This window comes from Pan paniscus, chromosome 1 (assembly GCF_029289425.2).
Source record: "Pan paniscus chromosome 1, NHGRI_mPanPan1-v2.0_pri, whole genome shotgun sequence".
NCBI lineage: Eukaryota > Metazoa > Chordata > Mammalia > Primates > Hominidae > Pan > Pan paniscus.
In genome coordinates, this window is record NC_073249.2 from 167212086 (window position 1) to 167239905 (window position 27820).

Genomic DNA, 27820 nt, shown 5'->3' on the forward strand with positions numbered 1-27820 from the left:
AATAAGAGAAAGTCTTAGAAAAGAAGCTTCCATATTGCCTGTCTCTAGTTCCTTACTTCTTCTTTTTTTTTTTTTTTTCCAGACAGAGTCGGCTCTGTCACTAGGCTGGAGTGCAGTGGTGTGATCTCAGCTCACTGCAACCTCTGTCTCCTGGGTTCAAGTGATTCTCCTGCCTCAGCCTTCCGAGTAGCTCGGACTACAGGTGTGTGCCACCATGCCCAGCTAAATTTTTTGTATTTTTAGTAGAGACGGGGTTTCACTATGTTGGCCAGGATGGTCTTGATGTCCTGACCTCATGATCCGCCCGTCTCAGCCTCTCAAAGTGCTGGGATTATAGGTGTGAGCCACTGCAACCGGCCTAGTTCCTTACTTCTTAACCCAATACACTATGCATTCTGCCTGCTCCATTCTACTGAAACTGGTACTACCATGAGGAACAATACCCTCTTTGTTGTTAATGCCGATGAATCATTTGGGGCATTTTACATCATTTGACCACTCCTTCCTCATTTGTTCTCTTGTTTCTGAAACACTATTCTCTCTTGATTTTCCTCCCTCCTCTTTGGCTGTTTCTCCTTCTTCACTTGTTCATTAAACATATGACGTCTTCCAGAGATCTACTGTCTTTCACCATTTTCTTACTCTTTATCTCCTCTTGGATGATCCTAACCTCTTCTCATTGCTCCAGTTACCATCTAGTGCTCAGGACTTCCAAATATATGACCTTAACTCCTGTCCATTTCTTTCTTATGAGTTCCAGGTCAAGTATCCAACCACTCTTCAAATGCCTCCTCTTAGATGTCCAAAGACAACTCAACTAAGAATGTCCAATCAGGCTTTCTGTACTCTTTCCTGATTGGTTCTTCTACAATGCAACCTTGATTATTACTCCCACACCTATCTAAAACCCTTCAGATGGACACAGCCTTCCAGACATGCTGGAATACACAGAAGATGGGGACAGGGCAAAGGAACAGGCATCTTATGACTTCCCTACACATGCCCCTATGCCACCAGGCACTGTGCTGAGCTACTGGTAACCAGTTGGGAGGCAGAAAATAAGAGGATTTATGTCCTAAATCAGCAGAGACCCTTGGTCTTCTAGAGAAGACCCCAATGCCCTGAGCACTTTCTTTTATTTGCATGCAAAACAGAAACCAAAGAAACGTATAATAGGCCGGGCGCGGTGGCTCACACCTGTAATCTCAGCACTTTGGGAGGCCGAGGTGGGTGGACCATGAGGTCAGGAGATCGAGACCATCCTGGCTAACACGGTGAAACCCTGTCTCTACTAAAAATACAAAAAATTAGCCGGGCGCGGTGGCAGGCGCCTGTAGTCCCAGCTACTCAGGAGGCTGAAGCAGGAGAATGGTGTGAACCCGGGAGGCAGAGCTTGCAGTGAGCTGAGATAGTGCCACTGCACTCCAGCCTGGGTAAAAGTGCGAGACTCCGTCTCAAAAAAAAAAAGAAAAAAGAAAAAAAAAAAAAAAGAAATGTATAATAATATCCAGCTAATTTCTGTAAGAAATCTTTCTGAACTCAGAGCCATCAAGAATTTACTGATTATCTTTGTATACCATGGGGGAATGAAAGGTGTTAATATTATCACACTGACTGTCCTAGCTCAGGGAAGGCTAAGTAAATATTCAGTGATAGACTCAACGCCCCAGTTATCAGAATGATGGTCCAAGGTTTAAAAAGTCATAAAGGCAAAAAGGGGACTCTCAATACAAAACAGCAGAATGGAAAGAGAGAAAAATTTTTAGAAGTGAAGTTTGAGAGCTCCCAATAATCCTCATTTCCTCATCTAGAATTAAATGAGATAATATACGTGAAACTATTATCACTAAGCACAGTGCCAAACATACTGCAGATTCTTAATAAATGTTATTGTCCTTTTTTTCCCTTTCTTTGCTTGAGGGGGATTTGTACAGCCTTTAATGGGAAGCTTTAAATCTATCTGCGATTCGCGATATAGAGGACTAGTGAATTTTAAGAAATTGATATTTAGTGGGATTATGGGAATTACAAAAGCAAAAGAAGTTTGAGGAATAAATCAGATCAAGAAAAATTAGCTGTCCTCAGAGGAATAACAGAAAAATTCAGGGAAAGCAGGAAAAAAGAAAGGCTGAGGAAAAAAAGGTGCACTAGCACAACAAAGACAACATTAAGGGCTTTGAAACCAATGCTCTATATCTCCTTATTTATCTACAATTTTCCTTAGAGCATTTATCAATGGCTGGCTATATCTGTATATATGCATATGTGTATATGTATATAGTATGCATATTTGCATGTATGTACTGCATGTATATATATGTATGTGTGTGTATATTTTTATGAAAGCAAAGACTTTGTTTGCTCGGTTCATTCATGTATCACAAATGCTCAAAAGATACTCATCAGACAGATGGGCCACAGACCCTGGATTTTAAGTTTTGCTTTGCTGCCAACCTTGAATCTAGCACTTGTGGATTATGCCAAAATGTTCTCACTAAACCCTGTTGTCACCAGAACCTAATTCAGAGACACTGTTAGTTAAGAACCTCTAAGAGAATCAAGTTTAGAGGAAAAGAGTCAAAATTTATGATCGACATAAGGTGATCTCTGCTAAAGAGTGAAATATCTGGAAATTTGGCCCCACATGAAGAGAAACTTTGGTTACCAGTTACATGTACGGGCACATCCAGTTCTTGTTTACTTAATTTATAAGCTTGCAAAACACTTCTTTTCAGAGATGGGGCCTAAGAGGATTATTGTAAATCAAGAGTATAAAATACTCAATCTGTTTATCAACACTTGTTTCCACAGTTTCAAACAGGATTTGCTGACCCTAAGCTCTGAGATAGGGGTGACCTGCATTGCTGTTTTCAGAAAGCCCCAAGTCATAGCAAAAGAGACACATGGTTCTTGATTCAGAAGGATTTGTCCACTCTTCCAAACAGCTAACTTCATTTCAAAAACAGCTATGCCTGTTTCTTTCTAAGACTGGAAGCATAAAGGGTCCCATAGTTTTAGAATATTGTACTCATAGATCTAATAAGACACAGATGCACTTTCCTTTGTAAGACAATAAAAGAAAAGTGGAAGGAAACCAAACTAACATTTACTGAATACCTATTAAGTATCTGGGCTGGACATAAAAGAGTCATCAAAATATAGACAGAAATGAAGTCAAGAGCATAGCTGAGATCATCTTGGAAGAGATGGCAAAGAGAGAAGAGGGCCAGGAAGCTAGCTGTGACAAAAATTAATGTTAATGGTCAAGAAAAGAACTATAAACTCAAGAAAAGCGGTTAGGAAGGAGGAATCAGAGATATAGGGAGAAAACAGACAGGGTGACATTCCAGAAAGTCAAGGAAAGAGAATGTTAAAAGGAGGAAAAAGTGATCACTGATGCCCCATGCTGCTGAGAACTAAAGAAAGGGGAATAAAAAACATCCTATGGACTTAGCAAAATAGAGGTCACTGATAACCTTAATATGAAATGTTTCAGGGGGCTGATGGTGACAGAATTCAAACTGCAGTGGGCAAGGAAGGAGTAGGAAGTGGAGAAGTAGAGACCAAGAGTACAGGCGATGCTTTGGAGAAACTCCACTCTAAACAGAAGGAGAAATACAGGAAAGTAGCTGGAAGTGGGTTTGAAGTTATGTCAAAAGAGGTGGGATTTAAATCCAGTTCTGACTCCATCACTGAATTCTGTAAGTTGCTGCTTCTGAACCACCCGATACTGTTGTTTCTCTGAGTTTGCATGGTAATCCATAAATTCTTTCTTCTTTTTATTATGATTTGCAACAGAAGCTACTCAAATGAAGTTTATCTATAGAAGAAAGTTCTGGAAGTTTAGAGTATGTCATTGCAAAACTAAATATTCAGTAAGTTTGTGTTACACACTGAAATGTTCATATACAGACATTCCTGTGACTTGCTTTCATCCTATTAATGCCTGTAAAATGAAGTAAGTAGGGTATCATTATTGTAATTTATGGATGAAGAATCTAGTAGTCATTGAGACATTCAGGGCAGAACAGGTACAAGAACTCAAGGACTCTAATTCACAGTCCCTGTCCTTGCTGTTCCTCCATGCTTTCCATAAGAAGGCAGGCAAGGTATGAATGACTGACGTATGCTGCTTGAACCCAGAGCAACCACCACCAAACTTCCTCCTCTTAAAATCATTAGTAGTAATAGTAGTAGTTGATATGGTTTGGCTGTGTCCCTACCAAATCTCATCTTGAATTTTAGTTCCCATAATCCTCATGTGTTGTGGGAGGGACCTGGTTGGAGGTAATTGAATTATGGGTGTGGTTACCCTCATGCTGTTCTTGTGATAGTGACTTCTCATGAGATCTGATGGTTTTATAAGGGACTTTTCCTCCTTTTGCTCAGCACTTCTCTCTCTTGCCACCATGTGAAGAAGGATGTGTTTGTTTCTCCTTCCACCATGATTGTAAGTTTCCTGATGCCTGCCCAGCCCACAGAACTGTAAGTCAATTAAACCTCTTTCCTTTATAAATTACCCAGTCTCAGGTATTTCTTCACAGCAGTGCAAGAATGGACTAACAGAGTAGTAGTGGTCATCATCATTGTCACAATTCAGTTTACAAAGCCCCGTCAAATATATTACCTCTTCTAAACTCAAAATAAATCCTTAGAGGTGTTTCGGGTTGATGCTCCATTACTATCCTATGTTATAATGAAGAAAATGGGTTTCACACAATGATACATGTTGGAGCTGAGATTTGGATTCAGGTCTCCAGACTATAAATTTAGTGCTCTTTTCTTTGGCTTAGTGGTTTATAAATGCTTAAACCCTTTAAGAAAATAATGACCGTTATGGTCCCTTCACAGAAATACATGCAGAATTATGTAATCAGCAGAACAGTACACAATTTAAAGAGGTTCATTGATGATCCGAAATCAGGAATCCCTTTTCTAGGTTATATGGTCTCTATGCCACTAATATGCTAGTTGGTAAGGTTATGTGACATAATCCCTCTCAATGGTAATTGTAATTAATGACTAATTGCAATGGCATTATAACTAAAGACTCCTAGAAGGGAATGCCTATGAAGCTTTTCTTAAACTCCTTGTCAAAATCAGTCCTCCTTTTCTACACAGCCTGATAACACACTACGTATATTTTACTACAGTATGCATTTATTCTGCTCTGTGTAGGTGTGCTGATCCTATTAGAATGTAAGTCACTTAGTAGAATGGAAATGTCTAATATACTAACTACAACAATCATTTATTTATTTATTTAGTTAGTTATTTATTCATTTTTTATTTAAGTTCCAGGGTACATGTACACAATGTACAGGTTTGTTACATATGTATACATGTGCCATGTTGGTTTGCTGCACCCGTTAACTCGTCATTTACATTAGGTATTCCTCCTAATGCTATCCCTCCCCTATCCCCCCATCCCACGACAGGCCTCGGTGTGTGATGTTCCCCAACAGTAATTTTTATCATTACCATTTTTTTAGTTGAACACCTATTACAGCCTGACTCTTAATCATCACTCTGTATCACCCATTATTCTAATTCATTTAATTTTCTCAACAACCTTATGAACTGTTTACTATTATTCCCTTTACAGTGAGGTACTAAGGCACAGAGGTTAAGTAAATAGCCCAGAAACAGAAAGTGAATAAGCGACAAAGCTGAGGCAAAGGCAATTTGGCTTCAGAGTCTATTAGTGGCCACCTTAGACTATCTCTCTTTTGTCCTGTGCTAGCTAGCTACATGGGTTTCTCTGATAATTCTATAAAAATATCTTACTTTACTTAAACAGCCTGACAACTAAGCATTATCAGCATGAAAATCCATTCATTTATTATTTTTTAGACTTTTTATTTCAAAATAATTTTAGATTTACACAAAAGTTACAAAAATAATACACAGAGTTCCCTTTTACTCATCACCTAAGAAATTGCAATAAATAACAATACTATTAATCTCTATTTGAATTTCAACAGTTTTCCTCCACCAATGTCCTTTCTCTGGTCCAGAGTTGAATCCATGATTATATACTGCTTACAGCTGTAGTACCTCCTTAAGTCTCCTCCAATCTAGGACAGTTCTTCAGTATTTAAGTTTCTTAATTTTCCTTTGGAGCAAACTGGCTAATAGCTTTGTGGAATGTCAATCTAGGTTTGTCTGATGCTTCCCATATTTACACTGAGTTTAATCATTTTGGGCAAGAACATGGCAGAAATGATGTTGTATCTTTATCGGTGCCTCATAAAAGGAGATACATGATATCACTACATGTTATTGCTGGTGTTGTTTACTTTCATCACTTGGGTAAGGTGGTGTCTGCCATACTTATATACTACTGGAAAGTTATTATTTTCCTCTAGCTATTACTCAGTATCTTGTGCTGAAATCCTCTGGGTTTATGAAAATATCCTGCTTCCCACTTTTACTCACTAATTTTAGCATCCATTAATGATTCTTGCCTACAACATTTATCTCTGTAGTGTTTACCTAATGTTGATTATCTATTTCCATTATTTCTTCTACATTTATTAATTGTAAGGCTACTGTCCTGACAGTGAAGAGGAAGACCTGTCATTTCTTCCTCGTTTATTTCCTTCTTCAGTAGTTTACTTATGGAGTTATTTACTTATGGACTTACTTTACGCTATTACTGTTTATTTTATCCTGAGTAGGCCACTGAGAGATTCTTAAAATTGGTTCCAATGTACCTTGACAATTCCTTGTTGAGTAACTTTTTTCTTTCTGGCACCATAATTTTACTGCCACAGCGTAGACTCAGCCATCTTTCTAAGAAGTCCTGATTACTTTTATTGGAGAAATGGGAGAATGGTACTTAGAATCCAGTACCTGTGAGCTAGGTACACACATTGCTACTATCGGGTCATTGCTTCCAAGCCATCTCAGCAGAGAGACCTAGGAAGTATTTGCATGTATATTCACACATGAATATACATATCTATATTTACTTATATTTATATCCAGCTGTGTGTGTGTGTGTGTGTGTGTATATATATATATATATATATATATAAAATCATAAGTTGATATTGACACCATAAGGTTCATTCTAACCTTCTCCTTTTCCCATTTGTGAGGAACCTGGCTCTTATTATCCACAATATATTGATTTCTTCACTCAACTGTAGCATACACATAAAGAGTTGTCACTATAGCTAACATATACCAATGAAAAACAGATTTACCAATTACAGTATAATATTTATGGATGGTTATTTTTCTCTTTAGCCATATGGCATATAGTCAAAATATTCTTTCCCAAATTTACTTAGGTTCTTTTCTTTTTTCTTTTCCTTTCTTTTCTTTTCCCAACCCCCTTTGTAATACAGTAGGTTCAGTTTTTACTGTGTGCATTTCATTTTGCCCATGCCAACATACACATATATCCTGGTTATCTATCACCTATTTTATCAGGGTATCAGGGACATGAGGCATGACAATAATTCTAAGAGTTATAGTTATATAAAAAGGTATACTCAGAGAAGTGTCATTTCTTCCTACTACCATGGTCCCATTCCCACATTCTTTCCACCCCATTCCTACCCACCCCCTGTAGGTAACTAATCTTATTATTTTCTGGTTTAAACTTCCTGTCTTTTTTTTTTTTTTTTTTTTTTTGAGACGGAGTCTCACTTTATTGCCCAGGCTGGAGTGCAGTGGCACGATCTCTGCTCACTGCAACCTCCACCTCCCGGGTTTGAGCAATTCTCCTGCCTCAACCTCCCAAGTAACTGGGATTATAGGCATACATCACCATGCCCGGCTAACTTTTGTATTTTTAGTAGAGATGGGGTTTCACCATGTTGGCCAGGCTGGTCTCGATCTCTGACCTCGTGATCTGCCCGCCTCGGCCTCCCAAGGTGCTGGGGTTACAGGAGTGAGCCACCGCACCTGGCTACTTCCTGTATTTCTTTTGCAAAAATGAACAGATACACATGTATTTTCCTATGTCTTTCTTTTTACATGAAAGGGAGTATATCGTAAATTTTTTTTGCACTCAGCTTGCTTCAAAATATTCTAGAAATCACTCCATATCAGTTATTATCTTCAGTTTTACAGATGAAGAGACAGGCATAAAGAGGTTAAGTAACTCGCTCAAGGTCCTGTATCTATTAAGGAGTATGGCTGGGATGTGAAACTAAGAAGTTTTGACTCCAGAATCCATGGTCCTTCTTCTACATCAGAGTTTCTTATCTATAGTCCCTGGGTATATTCTTGGGGTATCTCTAGGTTCTCTAAGTTCTCTTACCTCATTTAAAGAATTAATACATCTATCTTCTGGATCATCCAGGTGACTATCTTTCAAGCACTAATAGGCATTTTCATTGTCTGTAGGATCTGAAAATCACCCAAATGCCCAACGTGAATTCTCTCAATACAGTCACACAAGGAAAATTTTAGAGGGAACAGAGACAGCAGTTACCTGGCTGTGGCCTTTACTTGTAGTTCTGGAAAAGCAGCATGGCCTTGTACCATGTGGTCTATCTGAAAAATAAGAGACATGGGTCAATTTTATAGCTTCTTTAATTTATGTATAAGATAGAAAAATTTATATTAAAATGAGTATATGTTTCTTTCAACTCTTTGTCCATACGGGTTCCAAGAACATTAAAATGCCAATGTAGCAAGAGTGCCTCAGCTAAAAGAAATTTAGCTTTGATTTAACCTACTGCTAGCCTCTTAAATACATAAAACAAAGAAGTTTAGAGAGAAGAGTAAAAAGAAATGAAATTTCCAAGGCTAAACTGGTAGAAGCAGGTTAGCATCAGGCCCAAGAATGAGAAGAAAGGGTAACTTATGTCAAATCGTGGGGGGTCTGAGTGTTAAAAGCACCAACCTTTTCTGGATCACATCATTTCCCCTTCTTGATCTAGGCTGTCATCCCTGGGCAATGTCAAACCTTGAATTACTCACTGTGTCTTACTAATGGAGAAGCTGAATGAAAGAGACTATGATGAGGGTTTTTGAAAAAACCCTCATTAAAAAAAATTTTTGAAACTCTCAGTTAAAAAAAATTGAGATGCCCCAGACCTGTCAGGAGAAACTCTCCTGACTGAACAATCATCACATGGGAAACACAGCTCTCCAAGGACAGAAATGTCTGAGCTCTGCAGATAATCACCTCTCATTTGAAATCCCAGGTCTAGGATCTTATTCCTTAATCCACTTGGTGGCTCTAAACAAAATAGTATGAAATATGTATCAGGGACCGAAATGTTTCTCCATGCATTTACTCTGCTTGCCATAACACACCCAAGCAACACCGTGCTTGAGTTCCTGAACCTCATCTGTATATTTTCTGAATGTTTACTTGAGTTTCTAGGATGCTAAAACAACCATTCTGATAGATTTATTTTCATTCCAACAAGGAAAAGATTTGCTCTTTTGGCTGCCCAGGGATAGGCTCTCTGAGCATGTTTCCTGAGAGCTAGGGCTGTGTAAAGAAGATAATTTGTTCAGGAGACACAGAGGCCAGGGTTGGGTTCTGGCTCTGAGTCTCACTAGCTGAGTGACTTTGTGCAAGTCACTAAACTGTTTTGAACTTCCATGGCCTCCTTTTAAACAGGATTTCTAGGAAGTTAAGTGCGTCTGCTTGATATGGTTTGTCTGTGTCCCCACCAAAATCTCATCTTGAATTGTAACTCCCATAAATCTCACATGTTGTGGGAGGGACCCAGTGGGAAACAACTGAATCATGGGCGCAGTTTCCCCCATACTGTTTCGTAGTAGTGAATAAGTCTCATGAGATTTGATGGTTTCATAAGGGGTTTCCTGTTTTACTTGGCTCTCATTCCCTCTTGCCTGCCGCCATGTTAGACATGCCTTTCGCCTTCTGCTATGATTGTGACGCCTCCCCAGCCATGTGGAACTATGAGTCCATTACACCTCTTTTTCTGTATAAATTACCCAGTCTCAGGTATGTCCATATCAGCAGTATGAAAATGGACTAATACACTACTATAGTGCCAACAGTAGTATAAATGATATCACGTGAAATATACTGACTCATTTCCTATACATCAGTACTAACTTAAGCATTGTACACACATTACTCTATTTCATTTATTCCTTATAGCACTCCTATGAAGAAGATACTATTCTTCATTATGGAGATGAGGAAACTGAGCTCAAAGAGATTGAATATCTTGCCCAAGGTCACAGTAAAGTAACGACAAATCTAGGTCTCAAACTGCGGTCTCTATATTTTAAGACCTTGTTCTTAACCACCACGTCATATTGTCTACTGAACTTCCAGGTATAAGTTGTTGAATACCATTGGTGCAGTTTTTGTGGAAATGTTTCAAAATGATATCAAAGACATTGGTCATTTCAATGAAAAAAAAAACTCATGCAGTTATTGAATATTTATCTCCTTCAGGTTCAACTTTGCATTACTGTGATGAAGCATATCCTCATCACACTTTGGATCCCCTGAGTTTGCAATCCACTGAGAGCATCAAGATAAACTCGCTGGGAACAGTAATGGATAATTAGAGGCATTACTTGATTTGATGTTAATTTTTATGGGAAGTGCTTTAGGAGTTCAGAGAAGAGAGATTTAAATGAGCTTCCAGGAGTGAGCTAGAACCTAGCATGTGTGGTGTAAGCATGAATGCAGTTATTTAGTATTTACTAAATGCCTAATGTGCCTCCAGGAACTGTGCACCTAGGTTCCGGAGATACACTGAAAAATAAGAAATAGTTATGATGCATAGCAGCACAAAGTGAGAGATCAATCATTTGGCAATCATTATACAGTTGGAGTAGGTGAAGCTTCAGCTGAGAGGCCATAAATACGTAGAGTTTGGAGGAGTAAAGGGCTAGAGGCAAGGCATGACAGAAAGGAGGCTGGTTAGTAGAGACATGAAAATGGAAAGACATATGTGATTTGAATGGTAACGGACTGGTTTAGCCTCATGCCTGGCATATCATGGGTGGTTAATAAAGGTTTGTGGAATAAATGTGGGATGAGTGAACCACAGGAAAAACACAGATAGCACCATGTACTTCTCCTTGGTGGCACTTACCACACTTTGCATTTGTATCTATTTGTGCTGTGCATACATTGGTCATAGGATTACTGTAGGTTAAATTACAGAATTAGTAAACTGGTGAAAATATGGATGAATAAAGAGGGCGAAGGCAGACAGTGTGTCTTGAATGTCATAAGAGTTTATACTTTTATTAGATTAAAGGCCATAAAAATTATTTTGATTTGGAGAGAAAAATGATGAAAAGTTAAGAAAAATTTGGTAATGTATGAAGGACAGGGAGATGACCAGGCATGGAGAATAGGAAATGCAGACAAAGATCACAGGTTGGCAATGGGAATATAAGGCACAGATATTTTCTATCCTTACTCTACTGTAGCATCTATCAAGTTCTTTTACAATCCTTAGTTATATGTCTGTCTCTTACCCTATACTCTGAGCTCTTTCAAAGCAAGAGCATCATTATTTTCCACTCCTCAGTGCCTAGAGCAATGCTGACATCTCTAATGAATGAATGATGAGACACATTTTGATAACAATTAAAAATGCTGATCAAAATACAGCAAATAGTTCTCTGAAGACACTGGAAAGTGGCCAAAACCAGGTAGAAACTGGAGAGGAGTAGACACAAGGAAGGAAAAAACAGTACTTTGTGTGTTTCCTGATTTTATACATTTTTGCCCATGGGTGGAACCCAGTCAGTGGCATGCAAGATAACTAATACTCAGATAGAAATACACAGTCTTTCTGATTAAGAAATGAGAGGTTAGAGTTCAAGGCAACCATAGTAGCTAGGAAGTAAGTTGTGGAGGGGATGTCAGAAAGAGAGAGCCATAGAAAGGGAATGCAACACTGTGCCTATAAATGCTACCCTAATTTCTGGATGATCTCTCAATTACATGTGCAGGGGAACACCAGAAGTAGTCCAGCTAAGGCTAAAATAATGCAACAGAGATTTTAGGACATGTTCATCACAGGAGAGTAACAAAACTTGAAGTTTGAGTTCAGCCAAATAAACTGCCTGCTAAACCAAAAAATCAATACTCAAAAGAGAAACAGAAATAATACAGTGTCTCTAGAATATATCAATCACAATGTCCAAAATATGACCCCAAATCATTGTACATATTGAGGAACAGGAAAATGTAATCCATACTTAAGAGAAAAGCCACTTAGTGAACACCAAATCTGAGGTGACACAGGTGTTAGAAGATAAGAATTTTAAAGTAGGTATTTTAACAATGCTTAAGGATGTAAAAGAAAAATATTCTCACAGTTATTAAACAGAGAGGAAACAGCAAAGAAACAAACTATTAAAATGCAAATGTAATAGTATTGATTAAATACAATATCTGAAATAAATATATAGTAGATGGGCCTAAGAGCTGATTGGAGATGACAAACAAAAGTGTCCTCGTGAGAATGAGACTTAGACTGGGAGACTTAGAGAGAGAGAAAGAGAGAGAGAGAATATGAATGAGAATATACATTGAAAAAATTAACACCCTGAGTCTCTCAGGGGCATGGGAGACAATAACCAAAGGTATCATATATGTGGAATTGGAGTCACAGTAAGAGGGAAGAGAGCAAGGAGAAGAAACAAACAAAAAAAATTAAATGCTGAAAATTTCCCAAACTTGGTGAAAGGAATCAACTTACAAATTCAAGAAAGATGAATCCAAAGAAGACCACGCCATACCATAATAAAAGCCAAAGATTAAGAGAAAATTTGAAAGCAGCCAGAGGAAAAAAATGACATATTATATAAAGGGAAAGAATGACAAAAATAATGGTTGACTTCTTATAAGAAATAATAATGTCAGAATAGAAAATACTAACATTTTAAGGTGCTGATGGAAAAAAAAAACCTGTAAATCAAGAATTCTATAGTGAGCAAAAATATCTTTCAAGGCAGCATATAAAATAAATGCATTGAAAAAAAATAGAGAGAATGTCTTTTGCCAGTTGACCTGCACTGTAAGACATGCTAAGACAAGTTCTTTAGGCTTGGGAAAAGATATCACATGGAAACTCACATTTTCAGAAAGAAAGGAAAAGCAGTAAAAACAGTAATTATGTAGGTAAATACAAAAGACTATGGTTTATTTCTCAGAATTTCTTTAAAACATTTATGTATCTTTGACATGGACTAAACTGTGTTCACCTCAAATTCATATATTGAAGCCTCAATCCCAAATGTGACTGTATTTAGAGATATGGCTCTTACGGGGGTAATTAAGGTTAAACAGCTCATGACAGTGGGGCCTTAATCTGATATAACTGGTGTTCTTATAAGAAAAGGAAGGAATACAACCGTTTTCTCTTCATATACACATACTGAGAAAAGGCCATGTGAGGTCACAGAAGGCAGCCATCTACAAGTTAGGAAGAGAGCCCTCACCAGAAACTGCATTTGCCAGCACCTTGATCACAGACTTTTAGCCTCCAAAATTGTAAGGAAATAAATGTCTGTTGTTTAAGCCACCCAACCTGTGGTATTTTGTTATGGTAGTCAAGAGTAGACTAATACATTGTTTAAAGCAAACAATAATGACAACTATTTCATTGTTGGGTTTATAGCATATGTAGATATCACACACAAACTACAGCGTAAAGAGCTGGGATAGGAGTGGTAAGTAGAACTACACAGTTGAAGGGTATTTATACCTTTCATGAAGTATCATAATATGCATTCAAAGTAGGCTGAAAAGTTTAGGATATTTATTATAATTACTAGAGCAACCATTAAAAAATAATGCAAAAAGATGTGTAGAAAGCCAAGATGCCAAGAGATAACTTAAAATTGAATTCTTAAAATTGAAAAATAGTCATTTAATCCAAAAGAAGTCAGGAAGGAAAGACAGAAGTGATCACAGAAAACAAAAAACAAAATGAAAGATGTAAATCAAATCATATTTATCTTTATATAAAGTATCTAAACAACCCAAGTAAAATTCAGAGATCATAAAATTGAAAAGCAAGACCCAACTATATGCTGTGTACAAAAAATATACTTTACATAGACCAGGAGAGGAAAAGTGCCACGGTGATTTGCCCAACAGTGCTAGGAGTGGAAGAAAGAAAAGAAAAGAGAAGAAAAGAGAGAGATGGATTGGCAACATATTTTGGAGGTGGAACCCTTAGGACTTACTGATGGATTAGATGTGAGGAGAGAGGGGAAAGGAAGAGTCAAGAATTAATCCTAATTTTTCATTTTATTTTTTGGCTTTAATAAAAATATAAATGATGGTACTCTTTACTAAGATGAAGGAAGATAATGGAGGGTCAACTTTGGGGATCAGTTACTACCATCAGAAAATGTAGTAATTCTTGACTCCTTCCTCCCTCTGACTCCATAACATTGAATCCACCTTCACCCATTAATAGCAATGCTACATTCCTCAAGCCTTGGCCTCTCTCTTTTCTGCACACTTCACACTTAATCCATCAGGGTGTGAAGGTCAAGGTCAAGGTTTGAAGGTGGCTCTACCTTCAAAATATATCCAAAATCTAACCATTCTTTACCAGCTCCATGCCATCATCCTCCTCACTCAGCTGGCTTACTACAATAGCCTCTTTCTGACTTCTGTGCTTCCCTCCCCCTACTTCCACTCCCCAGTTAACAATCAGCAACACAGTAGGCAGCAGTAAGAATGATTCTTTGAAAACCTGTCATATCACATCACTCCTCCGCTCATTATTCTCCAATGGTTTCCATTTCACTGAGAGTAAAAACTATTACTGTGGCCAATAATGTAGACCCTATCACCTCTCTGAACTTGTTCCCTGCAACTCTCACTTTGGTTCACTCTGCCGCATCCATTGTGACCTTGTTGCTATTCCCATAATACCCCAGGCAAGCAACCCTCTCAGAATCTTTACACTGGTTGTTCCCTTGACCTGGTATATTCTTCCCCCAGGTTTCAAAATAGCTAAATTCCTTCCTTTCCTCATTCTTTGTTCAACTGTCACATCAGTGAGGTCTACCCTGACCACCCTATTTAAAACTACAACCTTCCCATCTGAACTCACAAGCTACCTCCTCTATTTGTCTTAATAACTTATACCATAAAGTGGAATTTATTTATTTTTTGTGTATTATCTGTCTCCTCCTGTTAGAATGTAAGCTTGAGAAGGGTACAGGAGTCTTGGTGGAGTGCAGGAGAGTGCAGAAGAGGCTGTTTTACTCACTGCTACTTTCTCACTCAGAACAGTACCTCAAATATAGTAAGCACTCCGTAAATACTGGCTGTATAAATAAACATCACTCTAAAGAATTAAGACTTTATTCTAATGACAACTGAAGAGCTATCACAAGTGACAGACTCATAACTGTTTCAGAAAGACTTCTATACCTACAATGCAACAAAGGGATTAGAGGGGGAAAGATTACAGGCAAGAAGCCAATTAGGAAGTTGTGTAGCAATCCAGGTGGGTATACAAAAAATAAGCAAAAGCCAGGGCAGGAGAAGGGAACAGGGAGGCATTTGTTTTTGCAGAGTTAGTCCTTGTATCCATGAAGTAATTATAATTAGTGGATGTGAAATGCTGGGGACACACCTACATCTGTACATAGATCGTGTCAATGCTAATTGACCTTTGGCTATTGTCTCCCATGCCCCTGAGAGACTGAGGGTGTTAATTTTTTCAGTGTATATTCTCATTCATATTCTCTTTCTCTCTCTTTCTCTCTAAGTCTCCCAGTCTAAGTCTCATTCTCACTGAGGACACTTTTGTCATCTCCAATCAGCTCTTAGGCCCATCTACTATATATGTATTTCAGATATTGTATTTAATTTATTGTATTTAATTATTTTTCTCCCATGGCCTTACAAAGCCTGCTAACTGTATTTGTTTCAAGACACTTAAAGAGAATGTCATGTTAACGGACAACAGTTGCTTCTCAAAGAAGTCTACAAGAGAACTGAAAGAAAAACTCAGAAATGCACCTCCACAAAAGTCAGATTCAGTTTTGGAAAGATCTTGGGCCTCTGGTGGCCAGCTTGGGTTTGCATTGTGGCTCTCCTACTTATAACTGTAAGATTTTGATCAGATTACCTTGACATTCTCAGCCTATTTCTTCATCAGTAAAACTAATATAACAACACTGACCACATACACATGCTGTGAAGATCAGATGAAATACCAAATCCTAACGGGCCTAAAAATATTTGGTACATAATAGGTACTCAGTATTAGCCTCTATTTTTCCAGTAGGCTATAGTGATTGTACTATCTATTTTTATGTCCTACAATAAATTATAATGATCAGTTCTGTATCCAACTTTCTTATTTGATGGTGGATGACTGGAGTGACCGTATTCTTGGCTGGCCCAGTGGAATCACTCAGGAAATCTCTGTAACGCGATGGAAGGAGTGAATGAATGAAGGCATGCAATCATTATCTCCATAACCTGTACTACACTGTGCACACTGCAAGTCATTCCATACACCCATTTATAGCAGAATGTCTTCCATAGGTGACCTCCTGAGGCTAGTCCCAGCCTTGGCAATGACGCAGGAGGCAGATAGACACTCACAATGTATACATCCTAAAATCCCAAGAGCACATAGTAACTTGTTGCATTGTGACCTTGTGACTCAATCCAAGCACAATTGTTCCAGAAAGTCAATGCCACCATAGCAGTGGCTTAGGAACTTGTCTTAGCCTTCCTTACCCAATGCCATCCCCAATAAAAATCACTCCACGTGAGACAAAGAAGAGCACCTGGAAAGGGTGATGGCCAAGGTCCAGCTGGAAATAAGCTTCAGTATCTGGATGTAGGAACTGCACGGGGTCAGTGTTCTGTGGACAAAGTCTGGGGAAAAAGCAATGCTTTTTTGCACAACTATTCAGAAGAGAATATTGGCAAGCATGAGACAGGCCTTGATGTGTGATGAAACTAAAATCAATCATCCTTAGGAAGGGAGCATGTGTTTTCTAAGAAGAAGTAAATATCAAAAGATCCTGTCCTGTTTCTTTTCCTTCATTCTGAGGATAACCAGATGAAGATTTTTTTAAAAAATACAAATCTATTCACATACTTAGAATGAAATAATTGCTTTGTAATGGAAGATCTGCATTTAATTGTAAAAATGAGACAAATATCTTTTTTTTAAATCCATGGTTTTTAATATATTTTTCATTTCTTTTCCTTCTCTTTTTTTCTATTGTTTCTTCTCCTTTACTTTCCTTTTTCTCTGTTTTCTCACTTCCCATCTCTTATGCTTTAGGTGGTGTATTTATGACTGTGTGGCATCGTTGAAACCATGGACAATGTACTACTGGAGCAGACACCTTCAGATGTGGCTTATTAGAGAAGATGTGCATATGCAAGCGGGAATAAAAAAGATGCAACTTTTTCTTATCATGTCCTATGTGACAATGATGTATTTTAAAACCAGAGATTGGAATTTACAAGAGAACAAACAAGAATTAGTAAATGGTAAGGAAAGGTGAGTAGTAAATAAAATATATTAAAAGGCCATCAGTGGTGGGTGAGGAGACTCTCCAGGCTGTAATTGCTACCTTTAGTCACTTAACTATAAAATACAGATAATGACTGTATCTATAGGTATGATCATAGGACTTTTGAGAATATTAATTAGATAATACATGAAAAGTTCTTGGAACTGAGATTGGAAACAAGCCTTCAAAATAATATTAGGCATTGTAATTATGACTATCATTCAAAGTTTAACAGAATTATGTCTATAAATCCCTCTCACAAAAAAATACTCAGTAAGCTACAATTATTACAATTAATATTACCATCATTATAATATTTTATTTATTTTTTTATTATACTTTAAGTTTTAGGGTACATGTGCACAACCTGCAGGTTTGTTACATATGTATGCATGTGCCATATTGGTGTGCAGCACCCATTAACTCGTCATTTAATATTAGGTATATCTCCTAATGCTATCCCTCTCCACTCCCCTCACCCCACAGCAGGCCCTGGTGTGTGATGTTCCCATTCCTGTGTCCATGTGTTCTCACTGTTCAATTCCCACCTATGAGTGAGAACATGCAGTGTCTGGTTTTTTGTCCTTGTGATAGTTTGCTGAGAATGATGGTTTCCAGCTTCATCCATGTCCCTACAAAGGACATGAACTCATTTTTATGGCTGCATAGTATTCCATGGTGTATATGTGCCACATTTTCTTAATCCAGTCTATCATTGTTGGACGTTTGGCTTGGTTCCAAGACTTTGCTATTGTGAATAGTGCCACAATAAACATACGTGTGCATGTGTCTAATAGCAGCATGATTTATAATCCTTTGGGTATATACCCAGTAATGGGATGGCTGGGTCTAATGGTATTTCTAGTTCTAGATCCCTGAGGAATCACCACACTGACTTCCACAATGGTTGAACTAGTTTACAGTCCCACCAACAGTGTAAAAGTGTTCCTATTTCTCCAGCACCTGTTGTTTCCTGACTTTTTAATGACTGCCATTCTAACTGGTGTGAGATGGTATCTCATTGTGGTTTTGATTTGCATTTCTCTGATGGCCAGTAATGATGAGCATTTTTTCATGTGTCTTTTGGCTGCATAAATGTCTTCATTGGAGAAGTGTCTGTTCATCTCCTTCGCCCACTTGTTGATGGGGTTGTTTCTTTTATTCTTGTGAATTTGTTTGAGTTCATTGTAGATTCTGGATATTAGCCCTTTGTCAGATGAGTAGATTGCAAAAATTTTCTCCCATTCTGTAGGCTGCCTGTTCACTCTGATGGTAGTTTCTTTTGCTGGGCAGAAGCTCTTTAGTTTAATGAGATCTCATTTGTCAATTTTGGCTTTTGTTGCCATTGCTTTTGGTGTTTTAGTCATGAAGTCCTTGCCCATGCCTATGTCCTGAATGGTATTGCCTGGGTTTTCTTCCAGGGTTTTTATGGTTGTAGGTCTAACATTTAAGTCTTTAATCCATCTTGAATTAATTTTTGTATAGGGTGCAAGGAAGGGATCCAGTTTCAGCTTTCTCCATATGGCTAGCCAGTTTTCCCAGCATCATTTATTAAATAGGGAATCCTTTCCCCATTGCTTGTTTTTGTCAGATTTGTCAAAAATCAGATAGTTGTAGATATGTGGCATTATTTCTGAGGGCTCTGTTCTGTTTCATTGGTCTATATCTCTGTTTTGATACCAGTACCATGCTGTTTTGGTTGCTGTAGCCTTGTAGTATAGTTTGAAGTCAGGTAGCGTGATGCCTCCAGCTTTGTTCTTTTGGCTTAGGATTGACTTGGCAATATGGGCTCTTTTTTGATTCCATATGAACTTTAAAGTAGTTTTTTCCAATTCTGTGAAGAAAGTCATTGGTAGCTTGATGGGGATGGCATTGAATCTATAAATTACCTTGGGCAGTATGGCCATTTTCATGATATTGATTCTTCCTATCCATGAGCATGGAATGTTCTTCCATTTGTTTGTGTCCTCTTTTATTTCATTGAGCAGTGGTTTGTAGTTCTCCTTGAAGAGGTCATTCACATCCCTTGTAAGTTGGACTCCTAGCTATTTTATTCTCTTTGAAGCAATTGTGAATGGGAGTTCACTCATGATTTGGCTCTCTCTTTGTCTGTTATTGGTGTATAAGAATGCTTGTGATTTTTGCACATTGATTTTGTATCCTCAGACTTTGCTGAAGTTGCTCATCAGCTTAAGGAGATTTTGGGCTGAGATGATGGGGTTTTCTAGATATACAATCATGTCATCTGCAAACAGGGACAATTTGACTTCCTCTTTTCCTAATTGAATACCCTTTATTTCCTTCTCCTGCCTGATTGCCCTGACCAGAACTTCCAACACTATGTTGAATAGCAGTGGTGAGAGAGGGCATCCCTGTCTTGTGCCAGTTTTCAAAGGGAATGCTTCCAGTTTTTGCCCATTCAGTATGATATTGGCTGTGGGTTTGTCATAGATAGCTCTTATTATTTTGAGATATGTCCCATCAATACCTAATTTATTGAGAGTTTTTAGCATGAGGGGTTGTTGAATTTTGTCAAAGGCCTTTTCTGCATCTATTAAGATAATAATGTGGTTTTTGTCGTTGGTTCTGTTTATATGCAGGATTACGTTTATTGATTTGCATATGTTGAACCAGCCTTGCATCCCAGGGATGAAGCCCACTTGATCATGGTGGATAAGCTTTTTGATGTGCTGCTGGATTCGGTTTGCCAATATTTTATTGAGGATTTTTGCATCGATGTTCATCAGGGATATTGGTCTAAAATTCTCTTTTTTAGTTGTGTCTCTGCCAGGCTTTGGTATCAGGATGATTCTGGCCTCATAAAATGAGTTAGGGAGGATTCCCTCTTTTCCTATTGATTGAAATAGTTTCAGAAGGAGTGGTACCAGTTCCTCCTTGTACCTCTGGTAGAATTCGGCTGTGAATCCGTCTGGTCCTGTACTTTTTTTGGTTGGTAAGATATTAATTATTGCCTCAATTTCAGAGCCTGTTATTGGTCTATTCAGAGATTCAACTTCTTCCTGGTTTAGTCTTGGGAGGGTATATGTGTCCAGGAATTTATCCATTTCTTCTAGATTTTCTAGTTTATTTGCATAGAGGTGTTTATAGTATTCTCTGATGTTAGTTTGTATTTCTATGGGATCGGTGGTGATATCCCCTTTATCATTTTTTATTGTGTCTATTTGATTCTTCTCTCTTTTCTTCTTCATTAGTCTTGCTAGCGGTCTATCAATTTTGTTGATCTTTTCAAAAAACCAGCTTCTGGATTCATCGATTTTTTGAAGGGTTTTTTGTGTCTTGATTTCCTTCAGTTCTGCTCTGATTTTAGTTATTTCTTGCCTTCTGCTAGCTTTTGAATGTGTTTGCTTTTGCTTCTCTAGTTCTTTTAATTGTGATGTTAGGGTGTCAATTTTAGACCTTTCCTGCTTTCTCTTGTGGGCATTTAGTGCTATAAATTTCCCTCTACACACTACTTTGAAGGTGTCCCAGAGATTCTGGTATGTTGTGTCTTTGTTCTCATTGGTTTCAAAGAACATCCTTATTTCCGCCTCCATTTTGTTATGTACCCAGTAGTCATTCAGGAGCAGGTTGTTCAGTTTCCATGTAGTTGAGTGGTTTTGTGTGAGTTTCTGAATCCTGAATTCTACTTGGATTGCACTGTGGTCTGAGAGACAGTTTGTTATAATTTCTGTCCTTTACATTTGCTGAGGACGGCTTTACTTCCAACTATGTGGTCAGTTTTGGAATAGGTGTGGTGTGTTGCTGAGAAGAATGTATATTCTGTTGATTTGGGGTGGAGAGTTCTGTAGATGTCTATTAGGTCCACTTGGTGCAGAGCTGAGTTCTATTCCTGGATATCCTTGTTAACGTTCTGTCTCGTTGATCTGTCTAATGTTGTCAGTGGGGTGGTTTAAGTCTCCCATTATTATTGTGTGGGAGTCTAAGTCTCTTTGTAGTTCTCTAAGGACTTGCTTTATGAATCTGGGTGCTCCTGTATTGGGTACATATATATTTAGGATGGTTAGCTCTTCTTGTTGAATTGATCCCTTTACCATTACGTAATGGCCTTCTTTGTCTCTTTTGATCTTTGTTGGTTTAAAGTCTGTTTTATCAGAGACTAGGATTGCAACCCCTGCCTTTTTTTGTTTTCCATTTGCTTGGTAGATCTTCCTCCATCCCTTTATTTTGAGACTATGTGTGTCTCTGCACGTGAGATGGGTTTCCTGAATATAGCACATGGATGGGTCTTGACACTTTATCCACTTTGCCAGTCTGTGTCTTTCAATTGGAGCATTTAGCCCATTTACATATAAGGTTAATATTGCTATGTGTGAATTTGATCCTGTCATTATGACGTTAGCTGGTTATTTTGCTTGTTAGTTGATGCAGTTTCTTCCCAGCCTTGATGGTCTTTACAATTTGGCATGTTTTTGCAGTGGCTGGTACCAGTTGTTCCTTTCCATGTTTAGTGCTTCTGTCAGGAGCTCTTGTAGGGCAGGCCTGGTGGTGACAAAATCTCTCAGTATTTGCTTGTCTGTAAAGTATTTCATTTCTCCTTCACTTATGAAGCTTAGTTTGGCTGGATATGAAATTCTGGGTTGAAAATTCTTTTCTTTAAGAATGTTGAATATTGGCCCCCACTCTCTTCTGGCTTGTAGAGTTTCTGCCGAGAGATCAGCTGTTAGTCTGATGGGCTTCCCTTTGTGGGTAACCCAACCTTTCTCCCTGGCTGCCCTTAACATTTTTTCCTTCATTTCAACTTTGGTGAATCTGACAATTATGTGTCTTGGAGTTGCTCTTCTCGAGGAGTATCTTTGTGGCGTTCTCTGTATTTCCTGAATCTGAATGTTGGTCTGCCTAGCTAGGTTGGGGAAGTTCTGGATAATATCCTGCAGAGTGTTTTCCCAGTTGGTTCCATTCTCCCCGTCACTTTCAGGTACACTAATCAGACGTAGATTTGGTCTTTTCACATAGTCCCATATTTCTTGGAGGCTTTGTTCGTCTCTTTTTATTCTTTTTTCTCTAAACTTCTCTTGTAGCTTCATTTCATTCATTTGATCTTCCATCACTGATACCTTTTCTTCCAGTTGATCAAATCGGCTACTGAGGCTTGTGCATTTGTCACATAGTTCTCGTGCCATGGTTTTCAGCTCCATCAGGTCCTTTAAGGACTTATCTGCAGTGGTTATTCTAGTTAGACATTCATCTAATCTTTTTTCAAGGTTTTTAACTTCTTTGCCATGGGTTCGAACTTCCTCCTTTAGCTCGGAGCAGTTTGATCGTCTGAAGCCTTCTTCTCTCAACTTGTCAAAGTCATTCTCCGTCCAGCTTTGTTCCGTTGCTGGTGAGGAGCTGCGTTCCTTTGGAGGAGGAGAGGCGCTCTGATTTTTAGAATTTTCAGTTTTTCTGCTCTGTTTTTTCCCCATCTTTGTGGTTTTATCTACCTTTGGTCTTTGATGATGGTGACGTACAGATGGGGTTTTGGTGTGGATGTCCTTTCTGTTTGTTAGTTTTCCTTCTAACAGTCAGGACCCTCAACTGCAGGTCTGTTGGAGTTTGCTGACATTTCACTCTAGACTCTGAGTATCACCAGTGGAGGCTGCAGAACAGCCAATATTGCAGAAATGTTGCTGCCTGATCCTTCCTCTGTAAGCTTTGTTTCAGAGGGGTACCTGGTTGTATGAGGTGTCAGTCGGCCCCTACTGGGAGGTGTCTCCCAGTTAGGCTACTGAGGGGGTCAGGGACCCACTTGAGGAGGCAGTCTGTCCATTGTCAGATCTCATTCCCTGTGCTGGGAGAACCACTTCTCTCTTCAAAGCTGTCAGACAGGGACGTTTAAGTGTACAGAAGTTTCTGCTGCCTTTTGTTCAGCTATGCCCCGCCCTCAGAGGTGGAGTCTACAGAGGCAGGCAGATCTCCTTGAGCTGAGGTGGGCTCCACCCAGTTAGAGCTTCCAGGCCACTTTGTTTACTTACTCAAGCCTCAGCAATGGTGGGCACCCCTACCCCAGCCTCGCTGCTGCCTTGCAGTTGGATCTGAGACTGCTGGGCTGGCAGTGAGCAAGGCTCTGTGGGTGTGGGACCCTCTGAGCCAGGCGCAGAATATAATCTCCTGGTGTGCCGTTTGCTAAGACCATTGGAAAAGCGCAGTAGCCATGTGGGAGTGACCCAATTTTCCAGGTGCCATCTGTCATGGCTTTCCTTGGCTAGGAAAGGGAATTCCTGGACCCCTTGTGCTTCCTGGGTGAGGCGATGCCTCGCCCTGCTTCGGCTCATGGTCTGTGGGCTGCACCCACTGTCCTGCACCCACTGTCTGACAAGCCCCAGTGAGATGAACCTGGTACCTCAGCTGGAAATGCAGAAATCACTGGTCGTCTGCATCGCTCATGCTGGGAGCTGTAGACTGGAGCTGTTCCTATTCGGCCATCTTGGAACTCTGTAGCTCTATTTACAATAGCAAAGACATGGAACCGACCCAAATGCCCATCAGTGATAGACTGGATTAAGAAATTGTGGCACATATACACCATGGAATACTATGCCTTCATAAAAAGGAATGAGATCTCTTTGCAGGGACATCGATGAAGCTGGAAGCCATCATCCTCAGCAAACTAACACAGGAACAGAAAACCAAACACTGCATGTTCTCCCTCATAAGCGGGAGTTGAAGAATGAGAACACATGAACACAGAGAGGGGGACAACACATACTGGGGCCAGTTGGGGAGTTAGGGGCAAGGGGAGGGACAGCATTAGGACACATTGCTAATGCATGGAGGGCTTAAAACATAGATGATGGGTTGACAGGTGCAGGAAACCACCATGGCACACATATTCCTATGTAACAAACCTGCAGGTTCTGCACTTGTATCCCGGAACTGAAAGTAAAATAAAATAAGTTGACTAAGTACATAGCACAAGTTTAAATAGGAGAATATAAAGTGGGCTGCATTTCTACTGTACTGTAGCCATAGATGATGTCTTCCTTCTCAACTTTTCTAGCACTGGTTACTGAGACCAATCAAACATGATTTATTTCATACTCAGGGATTCCCCATCCAAGTATGAGCTCCTTAAAACCAGGGACTGATGAGGTCCAATTCATTTAATTCATTTCTGTAGCCTGGCACAACAGTAACGTACAGAACATGCCCTTTGAATCCATCTACCCACCTATGCTTCCATTTACTTTGAAAGAGAATTTGAGGCAGTCATGTATAAAATAGGATTATACTAAGAAATGTAAACTCACAGATATTTGCATACACATCCAGCTTTGAATAAGATCATTTCCAATTGGCTGAACATTTAGAAGAGTTGATAGGCAAATCACATCATAACATAAGCAGATATTTTCAATTTAACAGTAAATGTGAGTGTGTGTAACCGAGCCTAGGTCTCACTTTCTCTGTATTCCACATTTGATCTCTCAGAAGCCTGCCAATCTCTTGACCTCAATTCCCAGTCATCATTATTACTGTCCTCATTCAAGTCCTTGTGGCTTTTTGTCTGTTGACTAACCTACTAAAACTAGTCTCCCTGCCTCTGGCCATGTGTCCTCAGGCCTTTACCCTCATGGCTTCTAAGCAGAGATTTTTACAACTGAGTTATGAACATGTCCACATACTCTTCTAACCTTTCACTGGTTCCCCTTGGTCTGCTAGACGAAGTTCAATTCCTTAGCATGTTTTACAGGGATGTGGTCTCTGCCCTACTCTCTAACTTTTATTGTAAGCCATTTTTCTAAGAATAGTTTGTGCCACAGCTGAACTTCTGGACTATTTGCCATTACCCTCAAATTAGCCGTTATTTTTCACTTCCATGTCTTTTTTCCCATACAAGTTTCCTACCAAGTAGACTATCTGTACCCTTCTTTACCTGGTTTGTCCTTATTTATCTTTTAAGGCTCAGCACCAATGCCTTCTCCCCTGTAAAGAGTTTCCTAACCTAGCTTTGTGCCAACTCTGTACCGTGTACTTCTGTTACAGCACTCATCTCACTTTTATGAATCTTCTGTCTCCCCTATTGGACAACCTTAATAATTCAACAAGTTTGTATTAAGTACCTTCTATGAACCTGGCACTGAGGTGGATACAAAGAGAACTTGTCTTTATTTTGTGGGTTTTTTTTTAAGACAGAGTTTCGCTCTTGTCGCCCAGGCTGAAGTGCAGTGTTGCAATCTCAGTTCACTGTAATCTGTGCCTCCCAGATTCAAGTGATTCTCCTGTCTTAGCAGAGTATCTGAGTAGCTGAGATTACAGGCGCCCACCATCGAGCCCAGCTAATTTTTGTATTTTTAGTAGAGATGAGGTTTCACCATGTTGGTCAGGCTGTCCTTGAGCTTCAGACCTCAGGTGGTCTGCCCGCCCCAGCCTCGCAAAGTGCTGGTATTATAGGCATGAGCCACTGTGTACCGCATGGCCCTTGTCTTTAAGGAACTCAGAGTGTTCTAGAAAAGGGGATTAGTAACCAATAAGAATAACAGAGTGTGCTAAGAGCTGGAGTTGGATCTTAAAGGACAAGTAAAATTATTGAGGTGGTAAAGAACTCCCCAAGCAGGGAAAGAAGCCTGTATAAAGGGACAGAGAAGTGCAATGACAGGAGGCATGGAGAAGCTGTGAGGAGAGCAACCTAGTGTAAATTACAGGCACATGTGTGGGACTGGAGGGGATAGACCATGAAGTGTATAATGCAGCCAGAATATTATCTGAGCCATGTCTCAAGGGGCTATGGGGAAAACTGAAGGATTTGGGCTGGGGAGTAACATGTCGTTTTCTCTAAGTAGAATATCACTCTCATCACTCTGAGAAAAATGGATTGATGTAAGGAAAGATCAGGTGAGAAGAAGGGCTGGTCATCACTGCCTGCTGTAACACTTCTTCCTTAAGCAACATATGCTGCATGTGTATGACATGTTAGGCTGTGCACTAAGAGAAAGTACACCCCGATTCAGGGGTCTGCAAATCCTCCAGATATTGGGTATATGGGTCATGTGACAAAATGGACTAATCAATGACATAAAAACATCCATGACCCTATTGAGAAAGTGTCAACTTACCAATTTTCCAGTAACGCTCTGACCACCTTCATTCAGCCAGAACCCAGGTACCATGGCTGAGAAATAAGGCCCCCAGACGCCTGGTACAAAAATCGGGTCTTTGCTGATCTGGAAAGAAAGATGGAAAATATGTGAAAACATTGACTCTCAGGGGTAGGGGAAGGGTTCTCCTCCTAATATTTCTATGACCATGGAATTCAGCTTCTTATTGAATGCCTTTTATGGTGGGGAAGTCACTCTCTCCCAAGAAAGGCCATGCCTCCTTTTTTTAGAAACTTTCCTGATAAATTCATTTAAATGTTAAGGTAATAAAAATGGTCATTTTGGAAAGAAACTGATAAGGTGTTTCCCTGTTGGCTCCCTCACTATGGCAGAGATTGCAAAGGTGGTCCCCATTCTCTACCCTTCCTGTGTCAACACCCTTTGCAATGAGACTTTGCAGCTCCTCACATTGAGATGTGGGTCTATCTCCCTACCCCTTCAATCTATGCCAGTCTTGTGACTTGTTTTGCCAAGAGAATGAGGCAGATGTGACACTGGGCCAGTTTTCCAAGCCTAGGTTTCAAAAGGGCTGTGTGCTTCTGTTCTGTCTTTCGCTCCTCAAACTTGGCCACAAAACCATGCCCTACAAGGCTGCTGGGTGACAGGAGATGTGCAACAGAGCTGAGTCTGTTCAGTTGTCTCAGGTGATGTCCCAGATATATGAAAGAACCCAGGTAACATCAGCAAATATTTGTAGGTGACCAGCATTGACTAGCCCAGATCATCAGACTCACCTAGCCAACCAACAAACTTGTGAGCAAAAATAAATGTCTACTGTTGTTTGTCACTAAGGTTTTCTATTTGTCTGTAACTTAGCATTTGGGGGACTATAATAACTGATAGATTTCTTTCCTTTTACAAATATGTACTGCTACCTAATAGCAATCCTGTCCCCCTATTGGGTGCTGGGGACACAAAGATGAATCAGAGTTCTTACTTTCAAGAAGCTCCCATCTAGTGGAGGAGCTATACAAAAAAACAGACAAATAGAATATAGTGTGGTTCATGAGATGGTAAAGACAAAATACAAAATATTGTGGATGGGCACAGGAGGTGAGGAATGTACTAAAGATTATACAAAGATAGAGGGCCGCCATTTAGATATATACCCCAAGGCCAACTGCCCAGAGTCAAGTGGTAAAACTTAAGTCATTCTGATTTCCCTGAGTTGCTAGCTCTCATTATAAACAAAGCATAAAACATAAGCTTTATCTCCCTGTCAGCATGATTTGATG

General features: G+C 39.3%; 1 protein-coding gene across 9 annotated transcripts in view; it reads right to left on the reverse strand.

Annotated features, from left to right (window-relative positions):
* FGGY (FGGY carbohydrate kinase domain containing) overlaps positions 1 to 27820 on the reverse strand; it is a 459452-nt gene that overhangs the window by 122228 nt on the left and 309404 nt on the right. For all 9 annotated transcript variants that reach the window (XM_034966197.3, XM_034966184.3, XM_034966174.3 and 6 more), the window contains 2 exons: positions 26544 to 26651; positions 8450 to 8511 (listed from right to left, as the gene is read on the reverse strand). In XM_034966197.3, the coding sequence (XP_034822088.1) occupies positions 8450 to 8511; positions 26544 to 26651 (170 nt within the window). The remainder of the gene's footprint in view (positions 1 to 8449; positions 8512 to 26543; positions 26652 to 27820) is intronic.